General features: G+C 40.7%; 1 protein-coding gene across 11 annotated transcripts in view; it reads left to right on the top strand.

Moving 5' to 3' along the window:
* NTNG1 (netrin G1) overlaps positions 1 to 13,601 on the top strand; it is a 146,737-nt gene that overhangs the window by 60,932 nt on the left and 72,204 nt on the right. For all 11 annotated transcript variants that reach the window (XM_064720331.1, XM_064720328.1, XM_064720332.1 and 8 more), the window contains exon 3: positions 840 to 1,480. In XM_064720331.1, coding sequence (XP_064576401.1) covers positions 840 to 1,480 — 641 coding nt within the window. The remainder of the gene's footprint in view (positions 1 to 839; positions 1,481 to 13,601) is intronic.

The following is a 13,601-nucleotide window of genomic DNA, read 5'->3' as shown; positions in this document are numbered from 1 at the left end:
CTATTGGCAAGCTTTTTTTGTTGCTGTTTTTAACTCAACCCTCAGTTCAGAGCTCCTGCCACCTTGGCAGTGTTCCAGCTGGAGCCACTGACATCTCCCACCTAATCAAGTGCTGGATTATCTTGTCCTGATAAATTGAACCTGGTGCCTCATGAAAAGTCTTTTCTGAAGTACTTTGGTACCCTGTAATAAGATGGCAGATACCTGAATCAAGTCCCAGAGCTGACAGAGCACTGTTTTTCTAATGGCTTTTGGTTGCAAGTGTAAATGTTTTAAGGCAGGGCAGTGTTGAGCTGGTTAAGCATGATAAATTTCCCACCTGGGTGAAAGGAAACTTGAAAGTGTACTGAATACTGGCTCATACTGAATACACACAGGCTGCACTGCTAACAAAATACACTTGCCCTAAAAATTAGTACTTTTTTGGGCATAGCTCTGAGGAACATGCTTGTTTCAAAAAGATACCCTCTTTGGCTGCTGAATCTTTCTAACAAGAGTTGGAGTTACTGAGCTATTAGAGACTTGCATACCATTCTTAGTCTTTTGTGACTCAATCTCTGGTCCAAGTTGTTCAGGATAAAAAACTTTGTTCCTTTCTTAACATATATTAAGAAAAATGTCTACAGTACAGACACAAGGGTGCTGTCTATGTTGTGTTTGTACTTCAGCAGGTAAAACAGCCAGGATTAATCTCATTAAGATAAAGTTATTACTTGCCGGCATTTGTTTTTTCTTTCTTGACTTTCCTCCTGGAAAAAGCGGTCCTCAGTCAAGAAACATCTTGTGTGTCACACTCACCTCTGTGGTGCCCCTTGTAACACTGCTTTGCTCTTTTCCAGGGGAATCCCTACATGTGCAATAATGAATGTGATGCAAGTACCCAAGAACTGGCTCATCCTCCAGAACTGATGTTCGATCTGGAAGGAAGACATCCCTCCACGTTTTGGCAGTCCACAACTTGGAAGGACTATCCAAAGCCTCTTCATGTTAATATTACCCTCTCCTGGAACAAAACCATTGAGCTTACAGATAACATAGTCATCACCTTTGAATCTGGCCGTCCAGACCAAATGATCCTGGAGAAGTCACTCGACTATGGACGAACGTGGCAGCCCTACCAGTACTATGCCACAGACTGCTTAGATGCTTTTCACATGGATCCCAAATCAGTGAGGGATTTATCACAGCACACAGTCCTAGAAATCATTTGCACAGAGGAATACTCTACTGGGTACATGACAAATAGCAAAATAATCCACTTTGAAATCAAAGATAGATTTGCTTTTTTTGCTGGACCTCGGCTTCATAACATGGCTTCTCTTTATGGCCAGCTTGATACCACCAAGAAGTTAAGAGATTTCTTTACCATCACAGATCTGAGGATAAGACTGCTTAGGCCAGCAACTGGTGAAATATATGTTGATGAGCAACACCTGGCGCGCTACTTTTATGCAATTTCAGACATAAGGGTATACGGAAGGTAAGAGAATATATAACTTTAGAAACAGGCATATGTGTTTGATTTGAAAAGGTATTCAAAACTATTTATTTCCCCAAAGAAGATGATATTTTCTGCCAGTGTTCACTGGAAATCTGGCTCAACTGAAGGCCACTGCTGTCATACCAGAAGTTTCTGACTCAGTGGCACAAGTTCTGGGTGTTTGCTGGCACTCACCTTGGATCTGGAGCCCTGGGTCTCACAGGCAGGACGGTTCAGGTCTTGGCTCAGGAAGTCACCCTAGCAGTCAAACACTTTCTTCTCTTATGAAGTTGGAGTCTGATCCAATGGCAGTTAACTAAAAACAGAGATTCTGTTTTATCATTTGACCTTTCCAGGTCTCTAATGTGAGCTGTGATCGATACAGCAACCCTTACCCAAACCCCTCCCACTAGGTCTGGCTGTGGACAAGGAAAGCAGCAGAGATTAGCGCCCATTCCTTCTACTTTAATTAGCTCTGAAATGCAGAGAAGCTGAATTAAAATGGAAAAAACCCAACAGTGTTTTAGATAGGCTGATTTGAATATAACAAAGATGATTATTCAGCTGGGTTCAAGACAAATGGTTACCTCTAGGGCAAGTGGTGGCTGGTATCAAGTGCTGTAGTTCCAAAAATAATAACTGCAGTGACATTCCTATCAGAAATTTTGTTCCCAGCTCAAACTAGCAATTGACTGATGCCCTCAAGCAGGAGAATGATCCCTTTGTATGGGTCTCAGATGCCAAGTTGTTCAGAGGAAATAAGTGGGATCACCTCTATTAGCAATTCACTTGCCAGTCTGATATACCTTTTGTTCCTTCTCTGTTTCTCCTATAAGGGGTTTAAGGCTTTCTTTTTAAAAAACTTTTTTCTTCAAGAGAATCTAAGTATCAAAACAAACAGAAAAGCTAATCTATCTTGGAAGGTCAGGGACTTTCTTTGCAGACTCAGAACTGAGTGAAAAAAATAGTGATTATATAAAACAGTGCTGACTGTTTTTCTATTACTCCTGTAGTGAAAATCAAAATCATCAAAATACATTTCTTAGGACTGAAGATTTAACATGCAGTTACAGTCTTCTGTGTCCACATCAACTATATATCCGCACGTACAAAATTACTAGTCTAACATTTGAAAACCTAAAATAAATGTTGCTGTTTTAAGAATTCTTCTTGCAATGCTCATTAGTTACATTGTAAATTATTTTTCTGAAGTCTCTTGGGAGGGCTAAGTGGATCATGAACAGCTTAAGATACTGTTTGAAATAGTTTGGTAAAATTAGCCTCAATACAGAAAAATAGCACCTATTTAATGTGTATATTTTCTCCTCTGGGCTCCCTCCACATAGGTTAGCTCTACATCATCAGAGGCATCATATCAAAGCTCAGGATTTGTAGGTCCTTAGGCTTTAAGGAAAGCCTGTTCCCTGTCTGAAAACCCATTAGGAGCTTAGTCTGACTTCAATTAGATTATCATTACTTTATCAAAGAAAGCATCTGAAGGATTAAAAAAAAGTGCATTGCATGCAAATTAGAAACAGAAACCTTCTGAGCACATCTGGGGCTCACCAATCTTGTGAAAAATTATCTGTAGAAATGAAGCATGACTGTATAGAGAACTTATCTGATGCTGATGCTTGTTGTCTAAATGCTGCAGTAATTGGACATGTACTTTAAAAGAAGTATCTGATGTGTAATAGTACCTCAGTAGATTAGATTCATGTGAATTCTTATCACTTTTCTGCTAATGAGAAGAACAGCTCTTTTGGGATTTGGTGCCATTTCCTTCAATAACTAGTGAGCCTTTCTTGTTAAAGGCTTTATGGCTTGCTTGCTGCTGAGCAGCTGTGGGGCTACAGTACACAGCCCCTGGTTGTTCAGCTGCACCCGTTGTAACTTGCAATGAGCCCACTGTTACCTAGTTTTAGGTATTTTTTGTCTCTTCCAGTAACTTTATGGCCTCTTCCCACCAGAGTCTCCCAATCAACAATCCCAGCATGTTCCCTGGCATGGCCTGAGCATGGGAACCAGAGGAGGGAAGCAAAGGTTACCAGGGTAGTTGTGCCGCAGTTTCCAGTTCAGCTGAGCTTTCCAGCTCTTGCTCCTTAGTTGAGAATGTATACTGGAAATTGTTACAAAATTATTTTGTTTTGCTACCAAGATTCATATTCTGGGCTTTGAGACCCAGCTATTTATATAAATTTGGTAAAACTAGACTAGATTATTCCATGAAGACAGGAGGTTACCAAGGAGCTTGACATGTAGTGGATGAAAGATGCTGGCAGCCACTTTAAAGCTATTCCTTTTTCTGAAAAACATAACTTGTAGGTCAAATACAGTTAAAATCACCAAAGCTCATAATAGCATATTTCTAAAGGCAGCATAAAATGTAATTTGTTTCACACTGTGTTTTAAGCATCAATGACAGTGAAAAGCATCTATCTTAAAGCCACTATGTTAAATATACAGGACTATGTGGTGGTTAATACTTCACAATGAATTATAGGCAGGAGATTTGCCCACTTAATATAGGTTTGTTTTGTCATTACTTTGCATTTTGGTGTGAAATAAGCCTGATGTATGTTGCATTAGAGATGAAAACCTGTGTACTCTCAATGAATGCCTTTTCTCCTCTATTACCACCTGTTTATTCTTCTTCAATTTACCACTTCCATTGTGTATTTATTAAGGTGATGAAAAAAAGGAAACGTGGCTGTTAGCAATTTCAGCAACCCCATTGTGCTCCCATTATTCAAGAAACCTAATAATCCACATGAACTAATTCTGACTTACTGATGGTCTGCTTCACTAAATCAGGGTGATTTTTTCTAGTGAATAATGGACGATGCAGTGTGCCAGTACCTTAATTAAAGAGAGCCTCTCTTATTCTTGATCTTATTTTAATTTACAGGGTAATACTACAATAATATCACTAATGGAAGGTACATTAAAGGGCATAAAGTAGCATTAACTGTATTAAATTATGGCACTTGTGTTAATTAACTGCTGAAGCAAGATGGTCCTAACAGCTAGAAAGGTCAACTAATGCATAAATAAAGTCTTCTGAGATGGGAAGCTAAGAAAGAGCAGACATTTTCCCCTCATCTGGCCTTGCTGCAGAGGATCAGAGGGTGCCCTGTGCCGCAGCCTCAGGAAGGTTTCTCTCACTGTGGTGCCTGCAGAGGTGGCCTGACCCGTCTGCAGGCTCTACCTGTGTTCAATTCCATGGGAAGGACAGTCCTGGCAATAAGCAGTGAGGTACAGCTCCCAGTTTTAAACCTATTTTTGTTGAAGTTCACTAAAATGCTGATAATAATTCCTTTGAAGTCAAGCTCAAGGTTCCTAGCAGATTTTGGATCAGACTGCTGAAGGTTTAACCATGTTAATTTTAAAGTAGTTTTGCTCTAACTTCTATATTGTCAGTGACATGTACATTTATACACTGTAAATTAACTGTAATTCAGGATGCTTGTAAAATCCGTCGTCCCAGTGGGTAACAGAAAGACTGGCTGGGTAAAACAAAGGCTCTTATTGCTTTTGAATGGTTAGGTTTTGATCTAAGAGCCACCAGTTTCTTTGTGACACCAGAATATCCAGTCTCTGCACAATGCTATTAAGCCCTCTGGAATTTATTTTTATACTCTTCTCGCCTTGAAGCTTCTGTATTTAAGCCCCAGGGTTTTCTGACCGCGTCTCAGCTGCAGTTGCAGCCCCAGCTGCAATAGAAACCTCTAACTCACAATACACAAATGTAAAGTAACCTCAGTTTTAGCACTTCCTTGCTCTCACTTTATCTATTCGAAATTCAAATCCATCTCAGCATCTGAATAAATTAATCTGAAGGAAAATATATTTGCTATTGAGGGGGTTGGGGCTTTTTTGTCTCCCTGCTCAGCCCGCTGCTCCTGCCGGCTGTGAGGCTGAACTGCTCCTGAGGCTGTGGTGGATTGGGGTGGGTGAGGGCCTTGCCCTGAGTGGGAGCTCACCCTGCAGCTTCAGGCACACGGTTCCACCAGGCAGGCTGGGCTCTGCTGGGTGCCATCCTCTGCCTTATTCTGCAGGTGCAGTCTGTGGATGGATTAATTGGAGTAAATGTCTATGTTACTCTGTCATATACTTGGCAACACTATATGATAATGTCCCTCTGTAATTTACCTCAAAAGCAGAGCTTTGCCCAAGGGAAGTTATAATCTATAGAAATGCTGTAGTCTTATTTATAATAGAAAATGTTTTAATTGATGTTCAGCTCAGAATATTAAGATATGTAGGCTTCAAGCTTTTAAGGAGACAAAAAACTGGATACCATTCTTGACTCTGGTAGTTATTTACCATACTTGAATACTCTTTGTTTTACAGGAACACTTGCATAAGCAGCTTTTCTCCTTTGAGATTTTCACTAGTATTTGGAGGGAATCTAGCAGTTTCTCTGATTAAATTATAAACTCATTAGAGAACAGGAAAGAAAAAGAAGCATGTATTTAAGAGCATGTCAATTGATCTGTAAGTCCCAAGTGCAATTTTTGCATTTTTAATATATCTACTGTAGAATGTCACTAAGGAGAATGGTCCTTCATTTTCTGTAAGCAAATCTAGGGTCATCAGGAGCTGAAATAAATGGTCGTGGTGTTTATTCACACATGAACTGTCTCCAGGGGTTTACTCAGTACAGGTGTCCTGGGCGGGTTTTACTGGTGCCTGTGTTTGGATAATACTGATTTCTCCCCTGCATCCTGATGGCAGAAGTCCTGCCCATCAGCTTGGTGTGGCCTCAGTCACAGTGGCTGGAAGGGGAGCAGAGCAGTGGTGTCTGAATGCTGTCTAGGACCCTCATTCTGCTATATGCTTTTGAAATTAATCAGTGGGTTTAAATCCCCAGGTTTCACTTATCACTTAGCTCATTAGCATCTGGTCATCTTTTCTTTTTTGCAAGACATCAAGTATTTCCCTACTGATGTCCCCCAGCTGTCTTTCAAGGAAGCTCAGTATCATGCAGGATCAGGGTTATTGAGGAGAGGCACCAAACCTTTTGTAGTATAATTCATTTTGCCATTGAATATTAAAGGAATAGAGATAAAAATACTGATGAAAGAAATGAGGATTTTTCTTTCTGTATTGCTTTGTATGCTGAGAAGCAATCCAAAGAGCCTTCTGAATAAATTCAGTGATTCCAATAGCTTGCAGAAACTTTCTTTCCTTTTAAGCTTTTCATTTGAAAAGAGTGCAATTTAATGCAAACACTGAAATAAGCTTAAGGATCTCCTGTATCACATATACAACTGATTCCTGGCACAGGGATGTCCTTCTGGTTGAAGTTAAAGCTGGAGTGGTACAACATATTATCACATTAAAAGTTTAAAAATTTCCAACTATATCACAAGTAATAGGAGCTACCATTTTTGAGGCGTGGGTTTGGGGTTTTTTTAAGTTTGCATTCTGATCCTTTCCATGGGTACCAGTGCTGTGATATTGCCTGCCATTAGTTTTGTTCATGTCAGTACCTGACTGCATCTGCTTAGGTGCTGATTCTTCCTCGACACTTCTCAGTGTGTGAAGTGCCTCAGAAAGTAGTAGCTGAACCCAAAATATCCACGTACTTTCTCTTGACAGGTGATCCTTCTCTCTCTTTTGTTTTGGGATTTTTTTTGTAGCTGTAATAAATAACACATCATTCAGCTGTGATCTAGGGAAATATCTGAAATTAAGAGAGTTACCCCACTGCCTTTCCTCCCATTTCCCTTTAGAATGGTGCCATGATATGCTCTGTATCACTCCCTGTATGTTAGAAGTTAAGTATTGAAACAAGAGACCAGTCTTGATACTCGTTTCAGATGCCATCCTGTAAGTCAGGAGTTATTTGAGTGAAGTTACTCTTAACTCACTGAGTTTCAAATGCATGTAGGAGGAATGAGGGAAAACAGGTGATGAAAAGGAAGGGAGGACAGAAGGAGCAAAAGGGGGGGAAATGAGGGAGGGAGGACAGAAGTCAGAAGGCTATCCCAGCTTCTGTTTAAAAAAATGAGAAAAAAACTCACACATGTCAGTGTGCTCTTATCCATATGATAGAGCTGATGTAAAGCAGCCAGTTCTGTCAAGTCCAGTGATACAGTCACACCTATTCAGAAATAGAAAGTGAATTAGTAAAGGTCAAGGTCTAATGGTATCATTATGTGGGGTCTGCAGGACCCTTCCTGCCATTCTCTCTGGAGTCCCCCTCAGGGATTTTTGTGCCTCAGCAGTACGAGTGACCCCTGCTCAAAGGGAATCATCGCAGTCCCTATTTGATCACAGCAGGCTCTGGTGAAAAATCCTCAGTAAAACACAGGTGAAGCATATCGTTAACTGGGCTGAGCTACAGGGGAAGTTTTCAACACTTTCCTACAGATTATCATCTAGTTCATGGAAAAGTAAGGAAAGCGTTCCAGAAACAAATGGCAATGCTGCAATTTTAGCAGGCAGCAATAGTGTCAGGGAAAAGGAGCCGAAGAGTTACACTGCAGGTCGAATTCCCAAGAGAAAGTCTGGCTGCTGACGCATTCAGGAAAGCAGAATGCTGGCTGCAGCCCTTTGCAGGAGAACAGGCTGTGTCCCTGGAAATTTGTGGGATATGGTAGAAATGAAAGGATGCTGAGTAGCAAGAGGTGTCTTAATGACATTAGGAGGGAGCAGGAACTGCTGAACCTCTTGACATACTGCAACTCCCAAATGAGACCACCTGTAATTTTTGCAGCATACTGAGTCCTTGGAGCCTTAGAGTCAGTCTGTCACCAGTACTGGTTGTTCACATAACAGTTCATCCAGACTTTTTATGCTGGAAATGCTGCTATACTCTGGAGTAACCCAGCTGTACTTCACTGTGAATTATTTTGACATTTCTGGGGTGGTGGCTACCATTTTGAAATAAGCCAAGAAGTGAACGAAAACCATTTCAGGATAAGGCTTATAATCCATAGCTTCATACTGTAGGTTACATCTGATCAGGCCTTGGGACATACTATGGATAGTGCCATACATGGCATGTAGACCTGCCCATGTTCTAGTTGTGGAGGGCAGGTTTCTAAAATTATGTTCTTCCTCTGAACCCTTGAGTCTATCTTCTGACTTTGATGTTCATGTCAATGTCAGTCGTTGTCAGCTTGTTCCTTGCAAACTCCCTTGATGACCTTGTGATTCTTTTTATTCTCTCTCTTAAATCCATTTCTGTGTTTATGGTAGCTCTGAGCGTACTTCGTCTCTGCTAAGCAGCATTCCCACTTCCACCCTCTCCAGATGTGCGTTGTCCTGTAATGTGAGCCAATTATCTGATACATTAGGATTTATAAAATACCTTGAAATACACTTAAGAAGGATTGGTAGAGAAGAATAATGGATTGTTATAAACTACCCTCTGTCACCATCATTCATAAAATGGCATGTAAAGGAGTGCTGGTGGAAATATTAATGATACCAATACTGTCTCAATGGTAAAGTGACATGAAGGTTCACATTTAACTGCCACCAATATTTCTGTTACACCACACATTAAACTTAATAACAACCAAGAAGATTAAATTTTATCACAATAACGATCTATACATTGAGATATACATCTTCACGCTCAACTAATTAGTTACCATCGACTGTTTTTACTTTGCTCGGTGGCATGTGGTATATAAATCATTACAATATGTTAAATGCAAATGGTTGGTAATAGGGTAACCATCTGCTCACTGTTGGAAAGTTAGCAGAGGAATATAGTAAGCTGTACTTCTAGTAATGATGCTAAACTCACATCCCTGAAATACCAAATATCTAAAAACAGCTGCCTCCACTAATGCCAACACTGCTAATACGTCTCTTACCCTTTTCATTTTCAGAAGTAAACCACATATTGTAAGAGGTAATTTTGTTCTTCAGCTTGAACTTGATTTCAAGGCTAGAGTCTGTAACAGCAATGTGAACTACCGTATTGGAGAGCCTGATGTTTTCCTTATATTGTGCTGAGTGCTTTTGAACAGCCAATAAATAATCAGGCTGCACACTTTTCTCAGGACACCTTTTCATCCACAAATATAATTAAACCCCCTTCCTCTGCTAACCCCAACTGCCAGGCCCTTTTTGAGGGATGACATTATTTTGTAAGTGATAGATAGGTGGCACATTGCTGTCTGGTAACGTATTATGCTGGAGACCATCAAAGGGTGCCTGCCATCTAATAGCCTCCCAAGCCCCGTGAGCATTAAAGATCACCACTGCAAAGAGGGATCAATTATTTTGCCACAGACATGTATTATCAGGGGCTGTCACATACCTTCATAATGAGGTTTCCTGGATACCCATGCCACAAAGTAATGCGTTGGAAAATTAGCAGTGGGGCAAGAGTGAAGGACTGCCTGCCAAAGTTGAGCTGTGCCTTCAAGCCAAAGCAGCTCCTTCACTCCTTACCCATTCAGTCATCTGCTGGTCAGGGTCACTATCACAGTGCTGACGTGCTGGCTCCCCCATCAGTAATATATTGCACTATCACCTATCAGAGAGATTAATATGTTCTTGTATTGAATTCCTGAGATGTGGCTCTCAGCATTAAAGAAGCTGAGGAATTAATTTGGCTTCCACTGTCTGAATGGAAAAGAAGTTTGTGCTTTCATCAAAGTCAGACGTTCGTGCTGCCGTGGCTTGCTCAGACCACGGTGGGAGTGAGGATGGAGTTTGTTCAGGAGGTTACATCTGGCATGGCTGTGTCTGATTTAAGATTGTGCTTCCAGGGAAGCACCTGCAGGGGAAGAGGCTGCAGGAGAGCTCATTAGCCTGGCAGTTTCCCTATCCCAGAATGAATTACAGGATAAGATGTGTGGTCTATAGTGTCCCAAAAAGCGGTGGCATTGTGTAGGTGTGCTGTCCTGCAAAGCTTTTCAAGTTTAAAATGTTACAAGGAGACTTTTTGTGCTAACACATTTTCCTTTGTTACCTTTCAAGAAAAGAAGCACGAGCTGAAGGCTGCACGTTTGGTGACTCCATTTTGATTCACAGGGAACACTTGCCAGTTTCAAAATGGGGTGTCTGCTCTTTAAAGTAATTGGGAGCATTTATAGACAGGGATGCTTTGATGAGGAGCGCTTCATAATACCTCAAAGGCATGGTGCCAGAGCAGGGAATTTGATAAGCTGAGGTTCTGAATTGGATTCCAGCAATGGTCACAAGTTTTAAGAAGCTCTCATTTGAAATTGCAAGCAGAGGAAAAACAGGATTCTTTCTCTTTAATTATATTTGTTTTATTGAACTGAAGCATTGCTTCAGTTCCCAGTATACTTTATATATATTTTAATGCAAGTTACCAGATACAGAATGGTTGCAGGACAGTTTATTGTTTCTGACTTTTATAGGTGATAAAACAGATTTTACTTATTTTTCCCTTGAACTCTCTTGTGCATTAAAGATCTTTAGGTGTTGGGATGGTGTTTACTGAAATTGTCATAACCACAGTAATTTAACTTCTTTGATTTGGTAATGTTTCTATAGTGCTTTGGTTTAGGCCTGTTCAGAAAAGCTAATCCGACCAAGCACATGAACATGCACTGGAGTCCAGGAAACTCTGGTAGCCATTTGTGCAGGAGAGGAAACATGAAATTCATTCCCTCAGTAGCTGATCTTTTTCTTTGGCCTTAGATTTCTCTCATATTTATTGAACTGTGCGCTGTTTCTTCTCTTAGAACTAGAGCTGTTGATTCTGCCATGTAAGCACAACCATGAATTGACTTGGAAAAGTTGTTTTGTTTTTTAAAACAAATTATCATTTCTGGCCCGCATTTAGAGCACAGCAGGTCCCACAACCTGCTGTTCCCTTGTGGGAGCGGAGCCAGCAAGAACAGGGAGCAGCAATGGCATTTGGGCCTGGGGACAGAGCTGCAGTATAAGGCATCTGCTTTGCCAGTGACCCACTTGGGGAATCCTCCTTCCCCTGTCCCACACCCCACATACCTCCAGCTGCTCATTTCTCACTGTCTCTGAGTCTCTTTTCCGTGATGTGATCATCACTCCTTCAGTTGTAGCTCATGGGGAGTCGCTGCCCGAGTGCCTCAGAGACGGAATGGAAACGTTCAGGAGGAACAGCTCCCTTTGCAATAAAAAAGTAAAGCTATTCTATTTCATCAATGCAGAAAATTGCTTATCATTTAACAAGCTTCATTAAGGATCCTGTGTTTATGGAACCATGCCTTCCTTCCTTTGAATGCCCCTGAAATAATTCTTCCAGCAGGACACAAAACAGCAAGGAGCCAGTTACATTTTTAATCACTTGTGTCCCCTAGGAATTGCAGTCTGCCAGCAAGGGCAGCTCCTTCCCCTCTGCAACACAGGAGGAGAATTAAAAGATGGGAAGCTGTGGTTTGAGTATGGTGGGTTACAGTTAGTAATGAGCAAAAGATCAAATCATCTGCAATAATATTCTGCTACTGAAAATGTTCAACCTAATCCAGAAGCTGGACGGGAGGGGGGTTGGGGCAGGTATGACTAAGGGGCTTCATTCTCTTTTTCCTGAGTGGTGAAGGGGGAGTGGAGAAAAAGTTGGATGAAATTAAAATTAAAATGAAAAATAATATTTCATTTCCCCTCTAGTATACATGTCTTGAAAGAAAGTTTCGATAATGTAGAACCCTTACACACCCAAAGCAGTTTGCATCATTGTACCTTCTCATCAGGTAGGTCAGTTAGACACTGCAGGAGTAACCTCAGTGTGGTGATTGTTTCCAACAGTAATCCTTCCAGGTCGATGACAGCAACAGCCTCCATTCTGCCATGTATAAATATCTCATGCTTCAGACTTGATGCCTTAAAATACATATTGGAGCTTTAGGGTTTTAAAGATACTGAATCACTGTATTGAGAGAGCAGATCCTGCAATACCTCATGTTTCCAATGGCTGCTTTTGGAGACTAATGCTGACTTTGTGGTCTATAAGTTGGTTTGTTTGTTTGTCTGTTAGTGCTTCATAAAATATAGATGCTTTAAATAGGAGAGATGCGAGACAGCGATACCACGGGCATGACAAAGGGCTCCGAGTCCAAAGGATTACCTTTAATGTTCCCTGCTCTCCTCCCTGCACAGTCATACCCGTGCTTTGACTAACAAATGCACAAGTGTGTGGCTGACATTCAGCCTGCTCGTGAATTGTGGAGAGGAGATACATATGCTCTAAAGGCTTCATCCAAAGAACATCACTTGATGCATCACTCACAGATTTTTAGAGACATTTGGCATTTAAAATTAAATTATGTAACAGTGGTTGAGTGCTGACTCTTGGAAAAAATTGGAGATTTTGGAAATTTTGACTGTGTTTTATTATACCAGGGCTTTTGAAAAATCTCTTGCACATATTAGACCACAAAAAAAAAAGAGCTTACTGTCACTGAAAAAGATTCAGCAATTTAAAATGGGCTGAGTGGAGAGAGTATCTCTCTCCCAAACAGGAGAGATATCTTTTATACAGTTGTGTAAATACTGCTGCAATGCAAACACAGTTAATACACCGTAAAGTCCACTCTTGATGTCCTGCATGCAGCAGCTTCCCCCTAATTCCTAACACATAAAATGTGTACTTTTTATATCATCATAAACTTAGCACATTTAAAAAACAAAACCCACAGAAACAGCTGCTATAACTACATTAGTCAAGCACGAAAAGATAAATAATTGCCCAGAGGTGTAGGGGAGAGCAGGGCACTTGTCCTGCCCTGCAGCCATGGGAGCAGGGGCTGGTAAGACTGAGAGGGGGCAGCTGTTTTGTAAGAGGTGTTCTCAGAGTTCCCATTCTGCAATGCTTGCCTTTCAAGAGAAACCTGTTACAGACTAACACTTTTTTTCTTATTTTATAGAGTTCTTTACCTTCACAAGTAGGTCAGCATCTGAAAACCCTGAGAATATTATGAAGGGGTAAAACTGAGACAAAATACAGGAGTGATTTGCATAAGGGAGAAAAAAAAGAACAGTAATAGAAATATTGGATTCTCAAAAAAAAAAAAAAACCAAGCTACATTCAACTTCTGTTAGAAGAACAGATGCCAGAAGCTTGTCCCCTTTGTGATATGATTATATGGCCACTAAGTCATTTGGCTCAGTCAATCTGCTATTTATCATGATAAATCTGTGTATA

Source organism: Zonotrichia leucophrys, chromosome 8 (genome assembly GCF_028769735.1).
Source record: "Zonotrichia leucophrys gambelii isolate GWCS_2022_RI chromosome 8, RI_Zleu_2.0, whole genome shotgun sequence".
NCBI classification, from domain to species: Eukaryota; Metazoa; Chordata; class Aves; order Passeriformes; family Passerellidae; genus Zonotrichia; species Zonotrichia leucophrys.
The sequence above is the reverse complement of the archived record's forward strand: the minus strand, read 5'-3'. Positions and strand labels throughout refer to the sequence as shown.